The sequence below is a fragment of the Gambusia affinis genome, linkage group LG23, assembly GCF_019740435.1.
Source record: "Gambusia affinis linkage group LG23, SWU_Gaff_1.0, whole genome shotgun sequence".
NCBI classification, from domain to species: Eukaryota; Metazoa; Chordata; class Actinopteri; order Cyprinodontiformes; family Poeciliidae; genus Gambusia; species Gambusia affinis.
Window position 1 is genome coordinate 13479371 of NC_057890.1, and position 21079 is coordinate 13500449.

The 21079-nt window shown below is 39.7% G+C and overlaps 3 protein-coding genes across 15 annotated transcripts in view; 1 reads left to right on the forward strand and 2 right to left on the reverse strand.

Moving 5' to 3' along the window:
- Positions 1-8495, reverse strand: part of uhrf1bp1l (UHRF1 binding protein 1-like) — a 34180-nt gene extending 25685 nt beyond the window's left edge. For 11 of the 12 annotated variants that reach the window (XM_044107736.1, XM_044107743.1, XM_044107741.1 and 8 more), the window contains exon 1: positions 8106-8494. In XM_044107736.1, the coding sequence (XP_043963671.1) occupies positions 8106-8149 (44 nt within the window). In that variant the 5' untranslated portion in view covers positions 8150-8494. Of the gene's footprint in view, positions 1-8105 lie in introns of all 12 variants that reach the window. The other variant, XM_044107744.1, reaches the window with a different exon arrangement.
- A 1417-nt stretch (positions 8496-9912) lies between these two features.
- Positions 9913-13811, forward strand: ckap4 (cytoskeleton associated protein 4). The gene is made up of 2 exons (XM_044107745.1): positions 9913-10597; positions 12296-13811. The coding sequence occupies exons 1-2, from the start codon at positions 10280-10282 to the stop codon at positions 13460-13462; spliced, it is 1485 nt and encodes a 494-aa protein (XP_043963680.1). The 5' UTR covers positions 9913-10279; the 3' UTR covers positions 13463-13811.
- A 635-nt stretch (positions 13812-14446) lies between these two features.
- Positions 14447-20671, reverse strand: LOC122826185 (IKBKB interacting protein). Of its 2 annotated transcripts, XM_044107747.1 has the most exons (4): positions 20157-20653; positions 19963-20080; positions 16049-16270; positions 14447-15077 (listed from the first exon to the last, which is right to left on the reverse strand). In XM_044107747.1, the coding sequence occupies exons 1-4, from the start codon at positions 20360-20362 to the stop codon at positions 14511-14513; spliced, it is 1113 nt and encodes a 370-aa protein (XP_043963682.1). In that variant the 5' UTR covers positions 20363-20653; the 3' UTR covers positions 14447-14510. The 2 variants fall into 2 exon arrangements, with proteins under 2 accessions (XP_043963682.1, XP_043963681.1); XM_044107746.1 differs by lacking the exons at positions 14447-15077; positions 16049-16270 and adding an exon at positions 16322-19174 and having other exon boundaries at positions 20157-20671.
- Between the last annotated feature and the right edge of the window lie 408 nt (positions 20672-21079).

Genomic DNA, 21079 nt, shown 5'->3' on the forward strand with positions numbered 1-21079 from the left:
AATGATGGCTTCTTAGAAAACAGAAGAAGAACACTGACATGCTGAAAAGGTTGTTGGTACTACCAGGGAGAGAACTAAAACATGCAGGATGCCAGCGCTCAAGGACGGACTTTGGACACCCCTGCAATCGAATGACTCGATCTGGAGACAAATATTCAAGAAGCACCTGATGGACAGCTAAAATACTGCAGGGGAGTCAAACTCATTTTAGTTTTGGGCCAAATCTAGATAATGAATGCTCTTAAAGGGCCGGTTGTGTCAAAATGCATTCATAAAACATGTTCACAAAATGTTAAAATATCAATGAATTCCTAAAATTAAATAATATTACTGAACATCTTCAGGATTTTGTGATACTTATTGTATCACAAAATCAAGAAGTATTTTGATTACTTCAAATAAAAAATGTGATTTTTATTGTTTTGCAATAAAAATCAAATTTGGAAATATTTGTGCTCACTTTTTTTTTTTCCCTTTCAGGGGGTCTTTTTGTGGGCTCTAGTGTCCCTTATATGACAGTAGGCTGACAGGAAACGGGGAGGGAGAGGGGGGAAGACGTCGGCCGAGTCCAGGAATTGAACCCGCGACCTCCGCGTTGAGGACTGAAGGCCTCTAAATGTGGGTCGCGCTGTCCCCTACGCCACCACAGCACGCCCATTTGTGCTCACTTATGGCAGTAAATACAACTTTTTTTTACTGGCTGTATATATGATGGATTATAATCTGACATCAATTAAGGCTGAGGCAGCTCTTTAGTACACGTAAAGTTTTTGACAATTATTGAAAAATCTCCAATAAACTCCCAAGCATATATTAGCGCAAAAAAGTGTGTGGATTTGTTGATTTTGTAGGGACTGGTTGATATAATTTGGCAGTAAACATAAAAACTACATTGCGTTATTGATAAGCACATTTAGTGTTTTTTAGAATCTGGAGGGCCACATAAAAAGCTACGGCGGGCTGGATTTGGCCCACAGGCCTTGAGTTTGACACATGTGACATATTGGAACCAGAATCTCTAAATTACAAAACATTATAGTCCAGCAGAGTGCTGAATACAACGAGGTGATGACGAAGGTTAATGAACAAGGCATTCTGACTAGCTGGTTATTTTTCCAAATCAGACATTGAAGTTATGGTACAAATAAATATAAAAACCCAAATCAAAAGGTACGTAGAACCAAAAGAATAAGACTTGAACAAAATTCCAAACAAAAGATGTGCAAACCAAACACCAGTAGGTAACTGGATTCAGGTAGGAAGATAAAAGCTACATCCAGCTGGAGACATAAGGAGGAGCTTCATTAGCAGCAGAACGGAAGAAACCTTCCACTGAACAGCGCTTTGTGATTCAACAAGCTGACTCAGTCAAGTTAGGGTTGTTTTTCACTCAACGTAATCTCCTGGTAAATTATTCAGCTTTAGGGTCACAAACAAATCCCCAACACATCAGATTAAGTTAAAACAGGCCCTTAAAAAACAAAATGTGGATTTTCAGAGAATTAAGTTAAGTCTGTCTCGGAGGATGATGCTACAGGAGCCTCTCCACCATGTGAGGAGTGAAATATTTATTTAAGCAGCTGATCAAATATCAAGCAGCTAGTTTGGCTTACCCTCTCGCTCCTTATCTGGCCTCTCATTGGTCACCTCCTGCTTCAACTCCATAAATAAATCAATGCTATAATTTTGCTAAATGTTTGCAATCAGCAGCACTGCCATCAGTATATTAAAGTTAAAACTAAAGAAAAATCACACCTGCGGACCTTTTTCCAATACAACAGTTTGAGTATAGAGTCATATTTCCCGTCCTTTTTGTCCCAACAGACTTCAGCCATTATCCCAGCCAGCAAGTCTGCGCTCATCAGACCAAAACCAGATTCGTAAAAAGGTTATAGGAGCCCACTGTGGAGAGCGAGTTGTTTTCCGCCTCTTAAATGAAATATTAACGACTCAACAGTAATATCCAAACTTGCATTAGTCCCATTTGGAGTTTAAAGAGCACAACTTTCTAAAAGTACTTTTCCCTTTGACATTAAGGTCAACTTAAAGGTCTTTTGTCTCAAAAGGTTATAGAATTTTTAAAAAATATGCACCAATATTTTGGTGCATATTTTGGAGAATTAATAAAGAATTCTTTATAAAATTCTTCCTCTAAATCAATTTTAACACAATAAACCACACAAAGTTTTCACCACAGAGCCAATAGAAACGGGCCAGTGACTGAGCTGAGATGATTTTCTGCTTCACTGGCCAGTAAGAGTCTAAAAATCCAATAATTTTCCCCATTAGTGAATGCACCATTCCAGGTGACACTCATAAATTCAGAGTGGAGGTTGTTAGTGAGTGAAAAAGACTCAAAGTTAGTAAATGCTATAGTCCTTACAGACAAATCAGAACCAGCTTTGCAAAAATTTAACCCAAATCTCTTATTTGAGCATTTATGTTCAATTTTAGACCTCATCAATTAAATACATATTAAAGACATCTTCAGCTATCAAACTAGTTCCTCTTATGGTTTTTAGTTTAATTCAACTGAAACATGTCTACAACTATGATGATGCATCTTTTCTCTTAACTACACACTGAAGACTTTCTGGCACACCAAACTGTGTGCAAACGTCTGTGGATTTGCAGAACGGAAACAGCTTTTCTGCGAAATCCTGATGATGAATTTGTGGTGCAGCCTGATGACAGCGATGCCAGCAGGAGTCTGGCCTTAAGGAAAAATGACCAGAGTGAGTCAGACAACAGCCAGCTTATTTTATCCACCCAGACGTAGGCGGCCTAAATTGTGAAATACTGTATATAAAAAGACAAACAGGAGAGACGGCGTGTGCAATAACAAATATCCACAGGGCATCGCTCTGCTGTAAAGGAGTGAGAATTTTAATTAGGCAAAGTTTACCGAGGGATAAAAGAGAAAGAAAACAACACTGAACAAAGAGTCTCTTGGATTTATTTAGGTTATTATCTTTCCATGAATGTTTATACTGTATTCCCAAGAAGACTTGTGTCATTCATCCAAATGACTGAATTCAGGGGTTCCAACCATTTTCACAGCTCTAAGTGAGCAGAAGTGAAGATCTGGCGCAGACTGCGTTTGTGAAAAAACAATTCGCTCTTAGGAGCTCACAGACTGTATTATAGCATATATAGTATATATATCTATATTATAGCAAGGCGGATGTGATTAACCATAAAAATAAAAAATAAAAAAAACCCCAAAGAGTTCAGATTTAAGCCTGCTCCAAGTAATAAAGAATTTTCCTGGTATGTTGCCAATTCACATGCTAAATCCTCATTCTTTCTAAATGTATTTCATAAAATAACCTATTTATTATCTAGAAATGAATCGTATGGATCTTCTCTTTTTGTATGTTGATTGCTTGATTTACTGCTCTGGACATGGTTCCTTGTACCAAAAGTAGATGTCAGACATTAGGTTGAAATCTAAATAAATATGATTGAAATGCAAACGTTACTAAAGATGAGAAATGATGGAGTGAGAACCCTACTGTGCTTATTTATTTTAATTAGAAGAAGGCAGAGTGAATCCATTTAATGATCTTTGCAGTTTCAGCATTATTCCAACTTTTAAAAAATATTTTGATTAAGAGTAGAGATTTGCAAACCAGGTGAGGTCTCACTGCCACAGAGCTGATGTAAACAGTTAAGAGCTTCATTAGTTGCATAAGGAGTGATAGAAATAGAGCAACTCAAACACCTGAGCTGTTGAAGGCTGTGAACTGTAAAAGTTCAGAATTTGCTCATCGCTGGATAAATAAGCAAAAGTGTTTAATTAAGAGAAACTGGAGATATCAGTCCTGATATATATTTATTTACAGTTCAAATTCCTAATTGCACTTTCTGAAGGTTTGTTCCTTTTTGCCACTTTTAGTTTTTTGCCATTTATTTTACATTGGCTGAAAAAAATTGCTAAGCCCGGTGGTTGTGACGCTCGGCAGTCATTCATCCAGCGGCCCACTGCATTTTTGAGTTAAAAAATGTTTAAAATAGGCCGGTAATTTGAAAATATCACTTAATAATGTGTTATTGGAAGATTAATAGTTGAAGACCAACTATAAAGTCTTAAAAAACGCAAAAAAAGTAAAACTTCAATAAATAATCAATGCTTACCCTTGTGGGGGCACAAGTAAAGCCTGGTGCCCCGCCAGGCTTATAATACCCTGGGAGGAACCCTGCTGTTGTACTCCTAATTATGCTGACTCCAATATATTATGTAGCTAAAGTCGTATTTAAGTGCTATACTGGTGCAGAGTTATCAAAGAAATTTGTAATTTAGTACATTTATGACTGTTAAAAAAAAGAAAAATGTTTTAAGTCAATTCAGCTGTTTTGCTGAATCAGATCAGTTGTTATAGGCTGATACTAATCCTCGCACATGAGAAGTGCAAAAGATAAATCATGCATCCCTAAGAGAAACTGTATGTAATGTTAGTTTTGTTGAGCTACTGAAATTACAAACAGCTGTTAACTTGTATATTTTTGCTGATGAACCCAATTAACAGTTAGGATTGAATCATTTTAGTTACATTTTCCCTAGGGCTGACCTCATTTTGAATTCACTTTGAACAATTTCCTGTTTTGCTCTAAAAGGTCTCATGGTTTTTATAGTTCAAAGCTACATGAAGTCAGGATCCCAAAGCAGAAATTTAAAACCCAGCAATGGCCAATAGTTACAATACATTTCAACAAACCTGCAGGTCTCACCTAGAAGAAGCTAAACTCTGGTTACACAGCAGCTGGATGCCAAAGTCTGCAGGAATCCTGGCCAAACGTAGAATACACACACTCCTAACACAGAGCCCACACACATACACACACACACACACACTCCTAACACAGAGCCCACACACACACACACACACACACACACACACACACACACACACACACAAGGGCTTCACAGAGCTGTGCTGATTAGACACCCACTGCCCCACACTCAGTCATGACTCATGTAGTAATAGCTTTCCCACCAGCAGTGACTCTTCACACTAAGCGTAGAGAAGCTCATCGCTGCTTTGCATCATCATCACACAGCTTACTGCAGGATGGAAAGAAGGAGCTCATGATGACAAACACGGCAGCAACAATGGAGCCATTTTTCACGGTGAAACCAATCCTCCAGGGACGGAAAAGAGACTTTCAGCTTAGTGTCATCTGGGTTTAGGGTGAGATCATCTTGACTCATCAATGTCAGGATTATTACTTCATATAAATGCATCAAAGATGGTACTGAGTATGATTTTAAAAAAGGAAGACTTGCTTAGATATTTAATAAAAGCGCAACCTCCTTGGTCATAAATCTTAACCAGCATATTTTATTAAAGTTAAATTAAATTCACTTTAAGTGGAATAAACATTTTGAAAGTTAGCAAAAACACTAAACAAAAATTCGTCCACTGGAAATATCTGGTCACAGACAAATTAAAAGTTCATAAAAGTACTAATTACATTTATTATACAGCAATTGCTTGGTGTGCAAATACATGTTTGCAGCAGGATTCATCACAATTAGAGATTATTGATTAAAGAGTAAATCTAAAGTTGACTGATCTTGTTGATCAACTAACAATTAATTGATAAGTTTTGTTAAAAACCTGAGTTTTATCTTGTATGAAGTAGATTGACTGTTTCCATAATGTAAAGGGCTAAATTTTTCAGAATATGCTGGATTAGAAAAAAATCACAGTAAAACTTAAGGAGCTTGTTGAGTGCTTATATTTCAAAACAGAACCAAATAAGGTGCATTTTGCGTCCCATAGTTTCTCTTTACCAGACTGGGATAGCTCCGCCATCTTTATTTCTGTACCAACGCCTCCATTTCAGAATGACCAGTTGCGCCCTCTGCGGGACGGCAGCCAAACTGCAACACTAAATGGTTAATAAACCATTAATTGACAATTAATCAGAATTTGCTTGTTTGCCTTCCTAACAATTGATTAGAATTTAAATGGGAACAAAATCCCACTGTGAGAAATTGATTGGATTTCTCTACATTTCTGAGTATGAAGTGACGATTAGATTATTCATCATGAAGCATTGTCACACATCTTCCCTAGAGCTGCCAATCAGTGAGGGTTGTGCTGTTTGTGTCTGTGTAACAGAATCTGGCCAGTAGCCAGATTTCTGTGTCGATACACAAACCCGTATCTCTTTCGCACACAAAACACACAGTTAGTCTCAAGTCTCCCCTAGGGGCTACCTGGACATAACCTTCTACGAAAACCTTTATTGATTAACCTCTAGCACACTTGTGACACTACTCTAAATCTGATGCAAACCTGAGGAGAATCAGAAAGCAGGTCTCCTCTGCCACACACAGGTATGGAGGTTGAGCTTAAATTTTGACACCTCCTCCATAACCTGTAGCTGTGTAAGCAAACCGATGGTTATAAATAAGCTGCTGGAGAACAAACTGTCCCTGAGTGATGCAGGAGAAGAAACATACCAGTGCATAGTACGCAACAATCGCTACACCCTCAAAGAGGAGTAAATGAGGCAATGATGCTTTGGGATCCTGACAGCATCACTGTTTCTGTGATGTCACTGCTCAAGACAGGCGTCAGATTGGCTGCCTGTCAGAGAGGTCAGCGTCTGCTCTGCAACAGACCAATAAGGCCGACGCAAAGAGCCTAAAAGCTGAATGACATCGCTACTCCTCCAGTCATTTCCTGCTGACGCTGCTGAGGGCACGCACAATCACGTGAAAACACACTTACTCACTGTCAATACACACAAGTACACGAGGACAGAGGAGGACAAGTGCTGCCTTTGGCTTTAGGTGTGTGAAGGACAAAGCAGCATGCCGATGAAATTCAGTGTCAAAGTCCAACTCCCTGAGCTACACTTAACAGAGTGGTTTCGGACACTGCCATCGAGCTGCTTCGGTTTTTAAACACTCGACAGCCCCCAAAAATAAATCACATTCACTTAAAATTCATTTCAAATAAAATTTTTATAAATTCTGTTTCCTCCATGCTTCAAGGTTTCCCAGGAACAAAACAGGGAAGCATTTAAAGTCCCTCGAGAGACGGTGGAAAAAATAAATAATTCATGGAAAGCTCTGTGGAGCCGAATGCTGCTAATAACAGCAGGACATACAATGTATAAATAACTAAAATCCACCCTTCCACTGCCATTTATTAGCTTCTGAGGAAAATTAAGATTCATTTAACTTTAGGTACAAAGTAACACATAAAAATAATCTAAAAGGCATAAAATCCTTTGCGATTAATACTCTTTTAAATAAAATGTATGGTTTTAAGATCTTTTTGTTTTTCTTAATATTTACTATATTACGAAAACTGTAACTGAATAGCAATAATATGATAATACAAAGATCCTTATATGACTTGCTTATTCTGCAAAATGATTATGTATTTGAACTATTTCCAATGTCAAAATAAGCAAATTATTAGTAATAATAAATTAGAGTATTCTGTGTTTTTATTAGATTCATGAAATACAGTAAAATAATTCTTTATATTTTTTTTTATTATAATATGAAAATTAAAACAACACGGCTGTGAATAGGGATTGTTGAGAGCCCTGCAGAAGACAGTGAGGGGATCTTAACGACTCACTGAATCACGTCTACCTTCCTGATCGGAAACTATATCAATTATTTGCTTTATGTGTGTTTTTTGTGTCTCAGTTTATTTTTCTGTTAATTTTATCCAACCGACTCTGTCCAGGGAAATGGGTTATATTTACAGCGTAAATATAGTCTACACCGTTTACAACTTGCGAAAATAAATTTAAAATACGTCAATTTGTTTCTTAACTGCGCCACCCTAGAAATAAAGTGACAGTATGTGAAAGCTGAGATTGTTGATTCACTCACAGCTGGTTCAAACTGCTTTAGCAAAGGAGAGCTAGCTAAGGAGCTAACCCTTTAGCTAGTTAATTAACGTCTCTAAACTCCGCGCACTGTCTGACAGGCACATTGTAAGTAACAGCATCCCACGTTGAGCTGAATTTATTCCCAAAATAACAGCAATAATGTGTTTGTTAAAAGCCAGTTTCTGGCTACCTGACAGCTGAATCTACATCTCTGTTGCTAACCTCCACTAAGCACCCACCTGGAGAGATGCTTCAAGATCTGCTTCTTGATGAGCCCAGCCATGGTTGAGCTAATCCGATATTTGAGCCGCCGTCGCCGGGTACGAGCTTTCTGGCCAGCCTAACTGCTAGCTTCCCCACCTCCACTCGAGCTATAAACAAGCAGCTCAAATTCTTCTCCCGGTGTCGGTCTTCATTTCACTGCCTTCCCATCGCTTTATTCTCTGAATAAGGGTTGAGGCCGCCGGGTAAATGACATTTCAGACGTCCGAGAGGCAGCCCCGGCAAGAAGACAAAGCATTACCGGGTGTCCTGATGAGGTTCGGGAACGGTACAGGTCTCTGCAGTATCATAAAGAGTGCACCTGGTCTCACAACATCCGGGAAACTGAGTCTGGCCGCTGCCACAGCGCCCACCGGGCGGAGACAGCTGCTGCCTTCAAGGTCCGCTCGGAAACAACAGCTTTCGCAGTGTAAGTTTTCTCTAACGTGCCTACAGCCACAATCTTTAATGTGACAGGCACAAATTAGACACCTTAAAAAATGTATACATCTATTCTACCTTCACAAGAAACCCAGTTAGTAAATAGAATCTACCTTTGGGTTTATTAATGTCATTATACACATAGCGGTTCTATAAAGGTATCAGAGGTTTATTGTTGGAAAACATTAGTAAACGTATTAAATCGTAAACATCAGCATGTCAAACAGAAGCAGGATAAGTAATAAAGCAATAATTTTGAACGTCTCATTACTGATCAAACAATCCATCTTTTAAAAATTGAGTTTTTCCACAACAGCAAACACATCTATCGAAGTCTATCAATAGGTCAACTTTTAGTCGTGTAATTTACACATATTTTATGTTAGTGTGGCAAGTTCATTTTTAAAATAAGAGTCAGCGAAGCGCAGTTTGACAGCATAAAACTGGGAAAGATAAAGCCAAATGTAATGATTTTTTTTAATCTACAAAATGCAAAATGCTTTGTGTGCGCATTACCCTGAACACATCACTCCTCATGATGAAACATGGTGATGCTGGTGGATATCTTCTTCTTTAGCAGCAAGGAAGCTGGTTAGATTACATTTATTACATTCTGAAACACCAATAAATATATCTGGAAAAAGACAGAACATTTCAATTTGGCGGTTGGACTTATCTGCAAAGAAGGTTCAAGATAATAAAATGCAAAATAATTCGTAGAAAATCACAGTAGGAAATAATCACAATGACTTCGAACAACTGAAGTAATATGAAACACTGTAATAAAGTGCTAAAAAGTTAATAAAACAATTAAAAAATGAAAGAAAAGACGTCTGGCTCATACTTAAACGCTACTTTAGGGCCACCTGGTGGTGAAAAGTATACTTAAATTAACACATTCATCATTTCAAGTAATTATTTCCTGAATGGAGCTTTGTTGTACAATAAAATTAGAAATATTACAAAGAAATTAAAGGTTTATTGTTTTGTATAACAGTCAGTATTAAGAAAAATATGTGTACATTTTCATAAAGGCAAACTGGAAACCATTGCATCAACTTTTTACGTCTTAGTCAAGAGCACTGACGTTCAGATATGCAAGTTTGAGAACAGATATGTAATTATGGGATGTGGCCGCATGCAGACCGCAGCTGCCACGTATGAAAGGAGGAGCGTGGTGGGGGAAAGTGGGGCGCTCCTCCCTGCGCTGCTCTCAACCGTTTGCACCAAGTTTACATCAGGCAAGCATGATCATGCAGAAGTAATAACGCGTGCATAACAGGCGATTACACGCGTGGTTGGAAGAAGTGCTTGCTTTCTGGAATGAAAAGTGCAAGTTTTGATATCTAATAAGTTTTGACACCACTTGGACTTTTTAAAAAGTTACGAAATGCGTCAAAAAAGAAGATAAAATCCTGCAAAACTAACGCCTCACTGGTGCTTTAAAACGTCACAAGCCATTCACTGTTTTGCGAACTGCTGATGGGTTTAGGACATACTCAGACCCACGCAGAGTTGTTTTGTGGACATATAGGACAGCCCCCATCCGCATACCTCGACACTGAAAAGCCCCGTGGAAAGACACGCCGCGCTCCCTGATACGCTGTTGCTCCACAGTGGGGCTGAACTGGGAACCCTCTCCATCCACGACTGCACAACCAGCGCAACCTCCTTCCTCTCGCACTCATTTGGACCGAACCTCCGCTGAAAGATGACGACAAAAAACCGACCAAAGAACAGCGAGAAGAGCGCAGCGCCAGGCCAGGACGATGCGTCCAAGAAAAGCCAGAAGAGCGGAGGCGCCACGAACGGGGTGAGTGGCCCCGGGCCTCAGGGGCCCCGCTCAGGTAGCTGCCTCGGCCTTCTGGTAAACGCGGTGTTTTACGCCGCAATGATAGGAGCTGCGGGATTTGCAGCTTTTTATTTGCAACAAGTCGTGGAGGAAGTCCGTCAGATCCACGCAGAGCACGAGGAGAGCGCACGGAGAGGCACGGAGCTGGGTACCAAAATGGAGAACGTTCTTCACCAGGTGAGTTAAAAATTAAGGGAATCAATTAAACATGACTGAAACGTTATGTTATTGTATTTAGATTGGTTTGTGTAATATATTTAAGGTTGGAGGCAACTAAAAAGATCAAATTCGCTGCTGAATTCGGATTAGTTTTAAATGAAAACCAGTTTAAATTACCAATTATAACCAATTATAACTTCACTCGATGTTTTTAATAATCTGCCGCTGAATTTAAATCTGAACAGGACTTATTAAAATGAGATTAATTACTTCAGTCTTAAGTGGCAAAAGCAAGAGACACCCAACCCTTTGTCTCTTAGATTGGGTGACTGTGAACTAAAACATCCTCTGTTGTTAAAAAACATGATAAAGCACTTTATTTTATTATTTTTATTCACAAATAATCTAAAAAGCATGGCTTCTTTTTTGTAGAACCATCTTTTTGTTACATTTGCTGGTCTTTTGGGGTGTACTTCCAGCAAGCTTTTGCTGAAGTTGTAGCAGCTGAAGCTCAGATTTGTTGGAGGACATCTTTAAAGAGCATTTGGTGTTAGGTCTTGACTTTGACTAGACCGCTTTTTCCATGCTCAACCCTCCTGCCTCAAAATTTCTTACCCTGGAGAACTCAAAATACTAATTGTCTGGTCGAAACACGACAGAAAGACAAGGTCATAAAGATCAGTTTACAGTATGAAGTTAGATAGCAAATCTTAAAAAATGTCATTATATGCCACAGATATAAACAAAATATATGAATCACAAAGAAAACTTACCTCTACAAACGCTGATATCCACAATAAAGTGTGAGGTTAGTAACAAAAAGATGATGCCAAGACTGGCTTTATTCAGCAAAAAAACACTCAAAAGTGGAAGACCTAGAAAACCACTTCATACCAACTCTCATGTACAGTGGAGGTTATGTGATGCTGTGGGCCTCATTTAACTTCAAAGGTCCCGGGGTGCTTGCTAAAGTTCACAGCCATTGATTTTTTAACTATAAAAAATTTGATTTTAAATAAAAATCTGACAGACGACTGAAAATAGTGTCCAGAAAAATTGTTTTCTGTTAAAAGCTGAATGTTGCAACTGCAACTATTCATTCAGGAGGATGAGGATGGTGGAGTCTTAACAATCCGGTTAATCTACTGAACAAGAGTTAATATTAGAGCTGAAATGATTAATCGCTAACTGTAGTATGTACTAATAAAAACGCAGTTTTTTGAAAGTGCAATTCTCAAAAGATGCAGATTTAAGAACAGTTTTAACTGATCCCAGATAAAGTGATTTTAATTTAATAGTAAAATAAGACAAAAAATATCCAGTGGGTTTAACTAAAACCCCTAGCCATCTTGTCAAAAATAAAGAAAGAATAATATTCTGTTCTTGTTACTAAAAAGACAAAAATAATCCAGAAAAAGGTGAAAATTTATTGTGTTTTTTTTATTTAGCAAACCTGCAGAATCTGTTTTGGTTCCTTGTCTTCAGAAATCTGCTCATCTCATTAAAATATTGTGTGTTTAATTTATAGTTTAACAGGTAAAAAAAGAACAAAAAAAGTTTTTGCTATTAAAACTTTTCAACTTGACATTTTTTGGCCCGCATGCCAAAAAGTTTGGACACCACTGGCGTAGACCAAGCAGATGGTTTTTACCAGAATGAGCCAATTTCTTCTCCGATTAACTGATTATTAATCGACTGTTCCCGCGTCTCGTCAAGGTGGAGTCTCTGCGAAGCAACGTGGACGGACTGGAGTCGTCGCTGGGCATCACGCGAGTGGAGCTGGAGGCGGCCGTGGGCCGCATGAAGCGGGGCGAGGTGGAGACCAGGAGGGTGGAGGAGGCGCTCCAGAAGCTGCAGAACAACCTCCTCAGGGACCTGGCGGAGGGCGTCCGGGAGGTCAAGGAGGCCCGGGAGAAGGACTTCTCCTCTCTGGAGAAAACGGTGGAGGAGCGTCTGGCCGAGGTGAGCCAGTCCATCTCCGCCAGCGTGGCCGAGTTCGCCGAGGGTCAGGGCGAAGCGCAGCGTCAGCTGGCCGACCTCAAAGCCCGCCTGGGCGACGCCGCGGACCCGGCTCTCGTCAAACAGGAGCTGTCCGCCATCGTTGAAGTTGTCGCCGAGATTAAAATGGCCAAACAGGAAGCGGACAAAGCCTCTAACTCCCTCAGAGACCAGATCGGCGCAGTGAGGGAAGAGCTCCAGACGCGCAACAAGGAGGTCGCCTCTCTGTCCCAGACGGTCGAATCGGTGAGATCGGTGATGCAAGACACCAACGGCAGCCTGAGGCAGGCCCTGTCTGCGGCGGAGGCCGGGGTTCAGGCCCTGCAGGACCAAACCGCCACCCTGCAGAGCGGCCTGGAGCAGGTCTCCAACGCCGTCCGCACCGTGGAGGAGAAAATGAACATGGTGGCGGCTCAGGCTCAGAAAAGATCTGATGATCTAGAGGTCAGGGTTCAATCATCAGAGGAAGGCAGGGAATCACTGTCTGACATTAGCAGCAAGGTGGAGTCGCTGCTCGCCAAATACGACGGACATGAAAGCAGCTTATCTGCACAGGGGGCGGCAGTGGAGAGAGTAAGAACGGACCTGAAGCAGGAGCTGGAGGAAATAAAAACCCAAATGGAGGCGCTGGATCAGACTGAGCCGCCTGCAGAGGGCTCCACCTTCCTACAGGCGGAGTTGGAGAGCTTAAAAACTGCAGTGGAAGAAGTGAAAAGCAAAGCAGACACGATAGAAAGCCAAAACCAGGCCATTCGCACCCTGCAGGAGGCGATGCAGGAGACGACGCAGGCGCTCGCTGGTTTAGCAGAAGGTAAACGAGATGAAGGACGAAGCGGCCTGGAGGATCTGGAGGAGAGACTGACCGCTTTGGAGGACAGGATGTAGACCACATGAGGCGTTCAACGGCTTTCAGGATGAGGGGGGAAAAAATCACACAGACTACTAGTCATGCAACGCAGCATCAGGATACCAAAACAGGAGACAAAACTCCAAGTTACTGTTATGAAGATCTGCTTTCTGGAGCTGGAATCTGATGTCTTGATGCTGCACTTCTTGTTAGAACAAAACAAAAAAAAGAGTGAGAAAAAGCTGAGACTCCTGATCTGTGAAGTTCAAACCTAGACTCATTCTGCACTGTAGTTTTGTATTCTTTTACTTTTTTAAACCTCCAATTGCGATTTTAAGCACTCCTTTGTTTGTTTGTTTTAGAAGAATAAAAAAAACTAATGTTTGACCTGAAGCCGTGAATTTTTATCTTAAGGGTTTGAAATTTATAAAATTCTGTCTTAAGTTTTGCTGCTCATCGCACCTTCTTACATTGTAACTATTTTTAGTTACATTCTACAGCAGCAAATTTTAGTGTATTTTAACCAACAAAATCTAATTGTGAGGTAATTGTCTGCTTAAATGAAAGCTAAAAAAGGAGGTGGCGTGCAGCATCATGCTGTGGGATTCTTCTGTAAGTCACTGTCCTGCAGGATGACGACCCAAAATGCACGACCAGAACAACAGTTGGTCCAGGGACCATTTCAATCCAGTCTGACAAAGCGTGAGCAAAAACCTTCAGTCTTAAGCTCATAGACTGATCTGATTGCAATTTCCAAATTATACATTTTCACATTTGATTTTTTCTGAACTCCAGATTTTCCCATTTTAACCACATTTTATAAACCCAAGGTGAGGATTTTCTGAACAAATCAATAGCTGGTGGTCTTTATTTGCTGTTGTTGGATATCAGGTGGATTGTTTTTGCAATTTGAAAGAATAGAAATATAATGTGAAATGCTTGTGATGAACCTTTTTCTTCTTTCTGCTCAATCAGATGCAGGAGAAACAAGCTTTCAAACTAGTGAAGCACACCAGTTTGAGATTTGTTTTCTTAAAAACGTTTAATGCAGTAGTTTGACAGGTGATCATCAGATAAAATACATAACTATTCTAGGTTTTGCATCTCTCCGATGTCAGATAAATCAGCTATCGCACTGACCTGTTTAGTCGTAACACTTAAATCTCCCTCCACTGCTGTGAGGTTCAGCAAAGTCTGTCGGAGTTCAGCGATCTCGCGCTCTCTTTCTGACAGATCCTCCGCCAACCGTCCTATCCTGAGCGTCAAGTCGGACACCTGCGGCTCAAACGCCCCGAAGTCTCGTTTAATGGACGCCACCTTCGGTTTGAGGTCTGCGGCGAACGTCAGCGTCCGTACGAGGCGAGCGCGGCCGCTCTCCAGCTCCCGCAGGCGATCTGATATCTGGTCGTCCACGGCGACCAGCTCAGGGATTCGCTTGCGGAGCTGGTCGATGGCTTGGGTGTTGCGTTCGGATGCAGATCGGAGATTGGAAACTCGGTCGACGCTGCTGCCCAGGACGTCTCCGATGCGTTTGACCATGCTGCGCTCCACCTGACTGGTTTTGTCCTCCAGATCTCCAACCTGCGACAACACGGAGTCCAACTCGGACCGCAGACCGTCCATCCGACGCACGTCCGTCCTGACTGAGGAAACCTGCAGAACCAGCACCGGAAAATATACGCACAGTTCCACCAATCAGGCGTCAACAAGAAAATAAATACAGAAAAATCCAGAGGAATTAAGAGATACTGACACTGCAAAAACACTAAATGTTACCAAGTATTTTTGCTCTAGTTTCTAGTGTAAACATTTTTGTGCGCTTGAAAACAGACAAAACTAACTTACAATTTTCAGCAAGATAACAGGAAACGTCAATAATTCCTTAATATTGTAAACAACAACAAAAAAAAGTTCTAGTTCACCTGGCAGATTATTTCACTTATGACACAGGAAAAATGTTTTTATCTCAAGTGAAATTTCATCAGGATTATTGATGAGGAGTTAGAATTTGAACACAATATTTTGTAGTACTATTGTGATTATGATAAAAATGATAATTTAAAAAAATATTACCTGCATGACAGAATTTATAGCGCCACAAATAAGTTTATATCACTAAACTGCATATAGAGATTTCAGCTAATCATATTTTCATATTTACTGATATTTATTGATGCTTTTGTGGAAAAAATAGAACTTTTAATCAGATTTTTTAACATTACAGGGATTTATTGTGTGATAAAGAAATTTATCACGATAAATGATACAATAATTCCCCACCTGCATCAATTACTTAAAACAAACTTTTTTATTTTTATGAAAAGTTATTTGTAGCTTAGTTTTTTCTTATTTCAAGATATTTCAAGAAAGAAAAACAAAACTCGATTTTGTGTTTTTGCAGGGCATACAGCCCTAAAATCTCATAAGATTCATATTTCAGACTGGAGTTCATAAGAAACATCCAAAACTGATTCAATGTAATGGAGGGTTTTTGTCAACTTTGGGACAGACAATTCTTCTTCAAAACTAGGAAAAAGTTGCGTTAATACTGGGAAAAATGAATAAAATCATTCACATTTTTCCAGAAACATATTTGAGAAAAACAACAAAAGACTCAAACACACCTTGTTGGCGAAGTCCTTCGTAATGGCCGAGGTTCGCTCTTCGATTTGCGTCACCGCGTCTCTCAGCGACGTCAAGCTGCCGTGGAGCTGATCTCGTTTCTCACTCAGACCGGCGGCCCAGTCGTTCAGCTGCATGACGTCCCGCTCCAGAACCTCCAGGCGGGGCTGCAGGTTCCCCCGCTGGGCCGCGAGACCCTCCAGCATCTGCTGCACGGTTTCACACTGAAACAGGAAGTACAGTTCACCACCCAGAAGAAAAAAATGTAAACAAAGGGGAGGAAATAAAAAAAAAAAAAAGACTTTTTCTCTTTTTACACAGTACAATTCAAGAATTTTAAAGGTGAGTTTTCAAACTTTTCCAGTACCAAACTGGACTAAAAACAAAGCAAATGAACTAAAAGTAGAGACAGTTTCAATTCACTATTATATGATTTCATTTGTTACTTTTATTTATGTTTTGTGGTATTATTCTATATCCTACAGCAGGAACAAGATAAACTAAAATATAACAAGATTTTACATTTTCAAATGTCTATAAACCTGACTGGTCTGGGAACAAAACACAAATTTAACAACAAAAAAGTGAAAAAACAATTTTTATTTCATTTACACCGATCAATGAGTCACTGAAAAATTAAGAATAAATATTCATTATATCGAAACAACTCAAACAAGTCATTGGCAAAAGACATTCTTGCTCAAATTCAATACAAAAAAACCAAAAACACAATATACAAAGAAAGTAAGAAAAAGATTTCTTTAAAAATATTCTCTATAAGTTTTCTGGCACTTAGTAAATATAAATAATTTTGGTAACTCAATAACCTAAAACAGAAGAAATTTAGTCTGATTTAACTTCAGACAGTGAGAAAAAAATCATCTTTTCAATTGGTTTTATTTTTCTTTCTAAAATTATTTTTTATTGAATCAACTCAAGCAAAATTAAATTTTTCAGTGCTTGAAAATAAATGAAAAATAATAAAAGTGTTGCTTTTGACATCTGTATGACTGACATCCAATGTTTTATCAGTGCTATGAACTGTGTGCAGTAACAATAAGCAAAATAAAACACTTGAGCAAACTAAACATTAGAAAAGGACATTGGCGATCCTCCTTTAAAGCAGTCATTCTGTAACGTCAGTAAAAAATATTTTTGTTATTTAATCCGTCAATTATTCTGCAGATTTTTCATTTAAACCTTTTTATACAATATTAAAAATGCAAATAATTCAATTCCATGTTTAAAGAAGAACATGAACATTTTATTATCTAAAATTTTATAACAGCATTTCTTTAGGGAACTCTTATTTGCAGCTAAAATAAATACTTCAAACATCAACATATGAAAAGCTCAGACTTTTCTGCTTGACTTTACATTAACACATTGTAGGACTGATGTATTTATTACTTTTTGGATTAACCGATTAATAACTGGACTCTGTTACTCTGTTGTAACTCTGTTACAAAACATGGTTTGTAACAGAGTGAAGCTGAAACTAACAACAAAGGAGACAACAGATTTTTTTTTGTCTTAAATGAAAAATTCTTATATTTTCTGTACAATTTTGGTTTAATTCCTGCTCTGAGTATGTTGTTCTTTCAGCAAATTGACTTTTTTGGAGTCTCTATACTTCAGTTAGCGATTAATTCATTACTATCCCTCAAAAACACAAAATCTTAATAAGTATTTTTGGTCTAGTTTCTAGTGAAAATATGACAAAACTAACTTACAAGCAACTTTTTAGCAGGATGTAGGGGCTTATTTTAAGTAAATAGTGATTAAAAAGAACTTGTTCTATTGGCAAATAAATTAACTTATAACATATGAAAATGTCTTAAATAATCTTCCAATGGCACAAGGACTTATTCATCAATATTAAGGAATTATTTACTTGTTTTAAGTAAACGATATCTTGCTAAAAAGTAACTTGTAAGTTGTTTTTGTCTTATTTCAAGTTTACTAAGATATTTACACTAGAAACTAGACCAAAAATACGTGGTAAGATTTTGTATTTTTGCAGCAAAATTAGTTGACCATTACTTTAAAAAAACAAAAGGATTAATCACAATTAATTGTTTCAGAACTAGAAAAAGCTAAAGCTGCACATCCACCTGATCAGAGAAGGATTCAACTTTGACTGCAACAAAAACGGTTCTACAAAGTATCAAACACTTTTTAGAGTTTTAACTGTAAAACCTGATTAATCACGATTAATCGTTTCAGCCCTAAAAGTCATCATGATGATGTCCAGTCAGTTCGCTCAGCTCTTCCTCCGGCCATGGCTCCTCCTCTTCGTCCTTCCACTCCTCATCCTCCAAAGTGCCGGAGGCGGTCAGGGTCCCTCCTCCGTCTCCCCTCAGTACCATGGTGAGTTCACGGACCGCCTCTTTGACCACGGACAGCTCGTTCTTCATCTTCAGGATGCTGTTGTGGGCTTGCAGGCGGTCCAGCTCCTGCCTGATGTCCAGGATCTCGTTCAGAGCTTTCAGCATGTTGTCCTCGGCGCCGAACACCTGCAGCGTCACTTCCTCCAAACGCTTCTCCGCCCCGCTCAGGTCGCCGTTCAGCTTCAGGATGGAGCGCACCGCCTCCTCCACCTTCGGCAGCTGCTCCTCGCACTGCTGGGCGCGGGGGATATGCTCCTGGAGTTCAGAGGTCAGCTCGGCCTCCCTCTTGCTCAGGCTGCCGATCTGCTCCTGCAGCTTGTGGATCTGCTTGGTGTTCCAGTCCAGGTGCTCCTGCGCCCGCTTGGCATCGTCCTCCTCTGTCCGCTCCAGAACGCGGGCGTTCCTCTTCGTGCCGTCCTCCAGCTCCTCCAGTCTTTTCGCCAACGCTTGGGCCCTCCGCTCGGCCTCGTTCACCCGCTCCGTGGCGCCGGCGTGCGCCTCACGTGATTCGGCCTTCAGGGCCGCCAGGTCCGCGGTGACGGCGGCCAGCCGCTCCTGCCACGTCTCCGTCACGTTCAGGAAGCGGGCGTTGACCGCTTGCAGGTCGCGGGACGCCGAGTTCTCGTCGGTCTGCATCGCCATGGCGATGGCGTGGAGGGCGGAGATGTCCTTCTGGAGTCTGGTTGTCGTGGAGACGGTAGAGAGCGCCTCCTGAAGGTCGTCCTCGGATGCAACGAGCTACAGCCGCAACACAGAAAAGGAGCTCGGTTTCTGTGGAGCTCGTTGACTCTTTCAGAAGAGACACTAATGTGTTAGTGCAGTGTTGCCAGATTGGGTGGGTGTTCACCCAACTGGGCTGATTTCAACACATTTGGCTGTAAAATCTAGCTTTGGGTGTTTTTTTTTGTTTTTTTTACAAAGCTATCAGAGAAATTCTTTCTAAATAGTTATTGTGTGGCAGAAAAGAACAAAATGTTTAATAAATTGCCTTACTATTGCACTTACCTCATTAGTTAATTTAATTTTAACCTCTAGAATCTGTCAAATATGACATCATCAATGATCGATCAACAGTTAACCAAGTGTCATTTTGTAGAAGTGTTGTAAAACACAAATCCCAGGGCAACATCGTAAAATAAACTGACATACAGCTACAAAAAACTCATGTCTGATTGTAGTCAAAGAGTCCTAAGTCCTTCGCAGTCCCAATAGGATCAGATTCTGATCCTATTGGGATCAGAACAAGCAATATCCTGCTTGTTCTTTAAGCAGGATATCCCACTTAAAGAACAACAAAAAACTGTCACAAATCTGAACGCAGTCGATGACGGCTGGAAACGGTCAGATCTGGCAACCCTGCTGCTGAGTCGGTCCAAACCAGCCGCATAGTTTGCTTATTACTTGACTATTACTACGACTCGGGTTAAATTACGCTAAGCTTTAAAATAAAATAAAAAAATATCTGTAAATTTTAGACATTTTGATAGAAATGTCTTAACTTAGCAGCTGCTTCACTCCACCCGTACCTTCTTGGAAACTTTCACCATCTCTTCCTCCATGTCCAACAGCCTGGAGGTTTTCCCGTGCAGAGCTTTATACTTTTCTTCCATTAGAGAAAACCTCTCATTCTGGTGTAGCACCATCCTGAAACACAAAACGCACTCAGTCAATAAACAACACAAAGGAAAATTAATTTAAAACTATAAATGTGCTAACTTACCAGCTCAAAACTCCGCATGCTACTAGCGACAGTAAACACATCAAACCTTTAATGTCTGGACGTGAGGACGTTTTATTTGCTTCACTGTTCTCTCCGTCTTCCGCTTTTTGTGCTTCACCATGACCGTTTGCAGGTGAATTTCGCGGCATTTCATCGTTTTGCTTTTGAGATTGCGTCTTTTTCCTCTGTTTAATTTCCGTAGGCATTTCGCAGTTATAAAAATCCCGCTGTTAAACTATCGTTACGTGGCTTTAATCTTTAAAAATACAGTCGGTTATTCCATATGTAGCAGACATAAGCAGGATATCCCACCTAAAGACAAATTCATAGTGAGTTAAGCGATAAATATCTGATTTTACCCGCGGAGATTAGCTAAAGTTACCGCTACTGCTCCCAGGAAAAGTGCCGCCTTCATTGGAAATTGGTCAATTTAAATTCAAACTGTTGTACTTGTAGCAAAGTAGAACAACTAATAAATTAGTAGTTGCGCGAGTCTTTAGTTCCGCCTTAAGTCCTAAATAACTATTCCATACCTAGTTTAAAATCTTAGTTACTCTTTCATTGTGTTCACACAATGTATAGCAGTGCCAAATAGTAAAAGTTCCGACAGAGCAGGAGCTTCCATGAACGCAGCAGCAAGCCACGTTGGCGAGAGAATTTGTTACGAATTTCTTCAATATTAAAAGCATTTATTTGAATATTTTAGGTACAAACAAATTAATTAAATGTCATAATAGAAAGACAAATATTTTGATAAGGATTATATTTAAAAAATATGCCATTTTAATTGGTTATTTAAAGTGATTTCCAGTCTATTCTTAGTTTTTCAAAATTAAACCTTTTTGCCCACATACAAAATTCCACTTGCTGAAAAAATACAACAGAAAAGTTAAGGCATAACATATTTGAGTCAAAAATGGACA

Excerpts from the sequence above, each read along its gene's own strand:
- LOC122826185 (XM_044107746.1), bottom strand. The coding sequence starts at position 20,362 with ATGCCTACGGAAATTAAACAGAGGAAAAAGACGCAATCTCAAAAGCAA. Across the intron at positions 20,081-20,156 it reads GCATGCGGAGTTTTGAGCTG|GATGGTGCTACACCAGAATG; the intron begins GTAAGTTAGCAC and ends TTTGTGTTTCAG. Across the intron at positions 19,175-19,962 it reads TGGTGAAAGTTTCCAAGAAG|CTCGTTGCATCCGAGGACGA; the intron begins GTACGGGTGGAG and ends TTGCGGCTGTAG.
- ckap4 (XM_044107745.1), top strand. The coding sequence starts at position 10,280 with ATGACGACAAAAAACCGACCAAAGAACAGCGAGAAGAGCGCAGCGCCA. Across the intron at positions 10,598-12,295 it reads TGGAGAACGTTCTTCACCAG|GTGGAGTCTCTGCGAAGCAA; the intron begins GTGAGTTAAAAA and ends CGTCTCGTCAAG.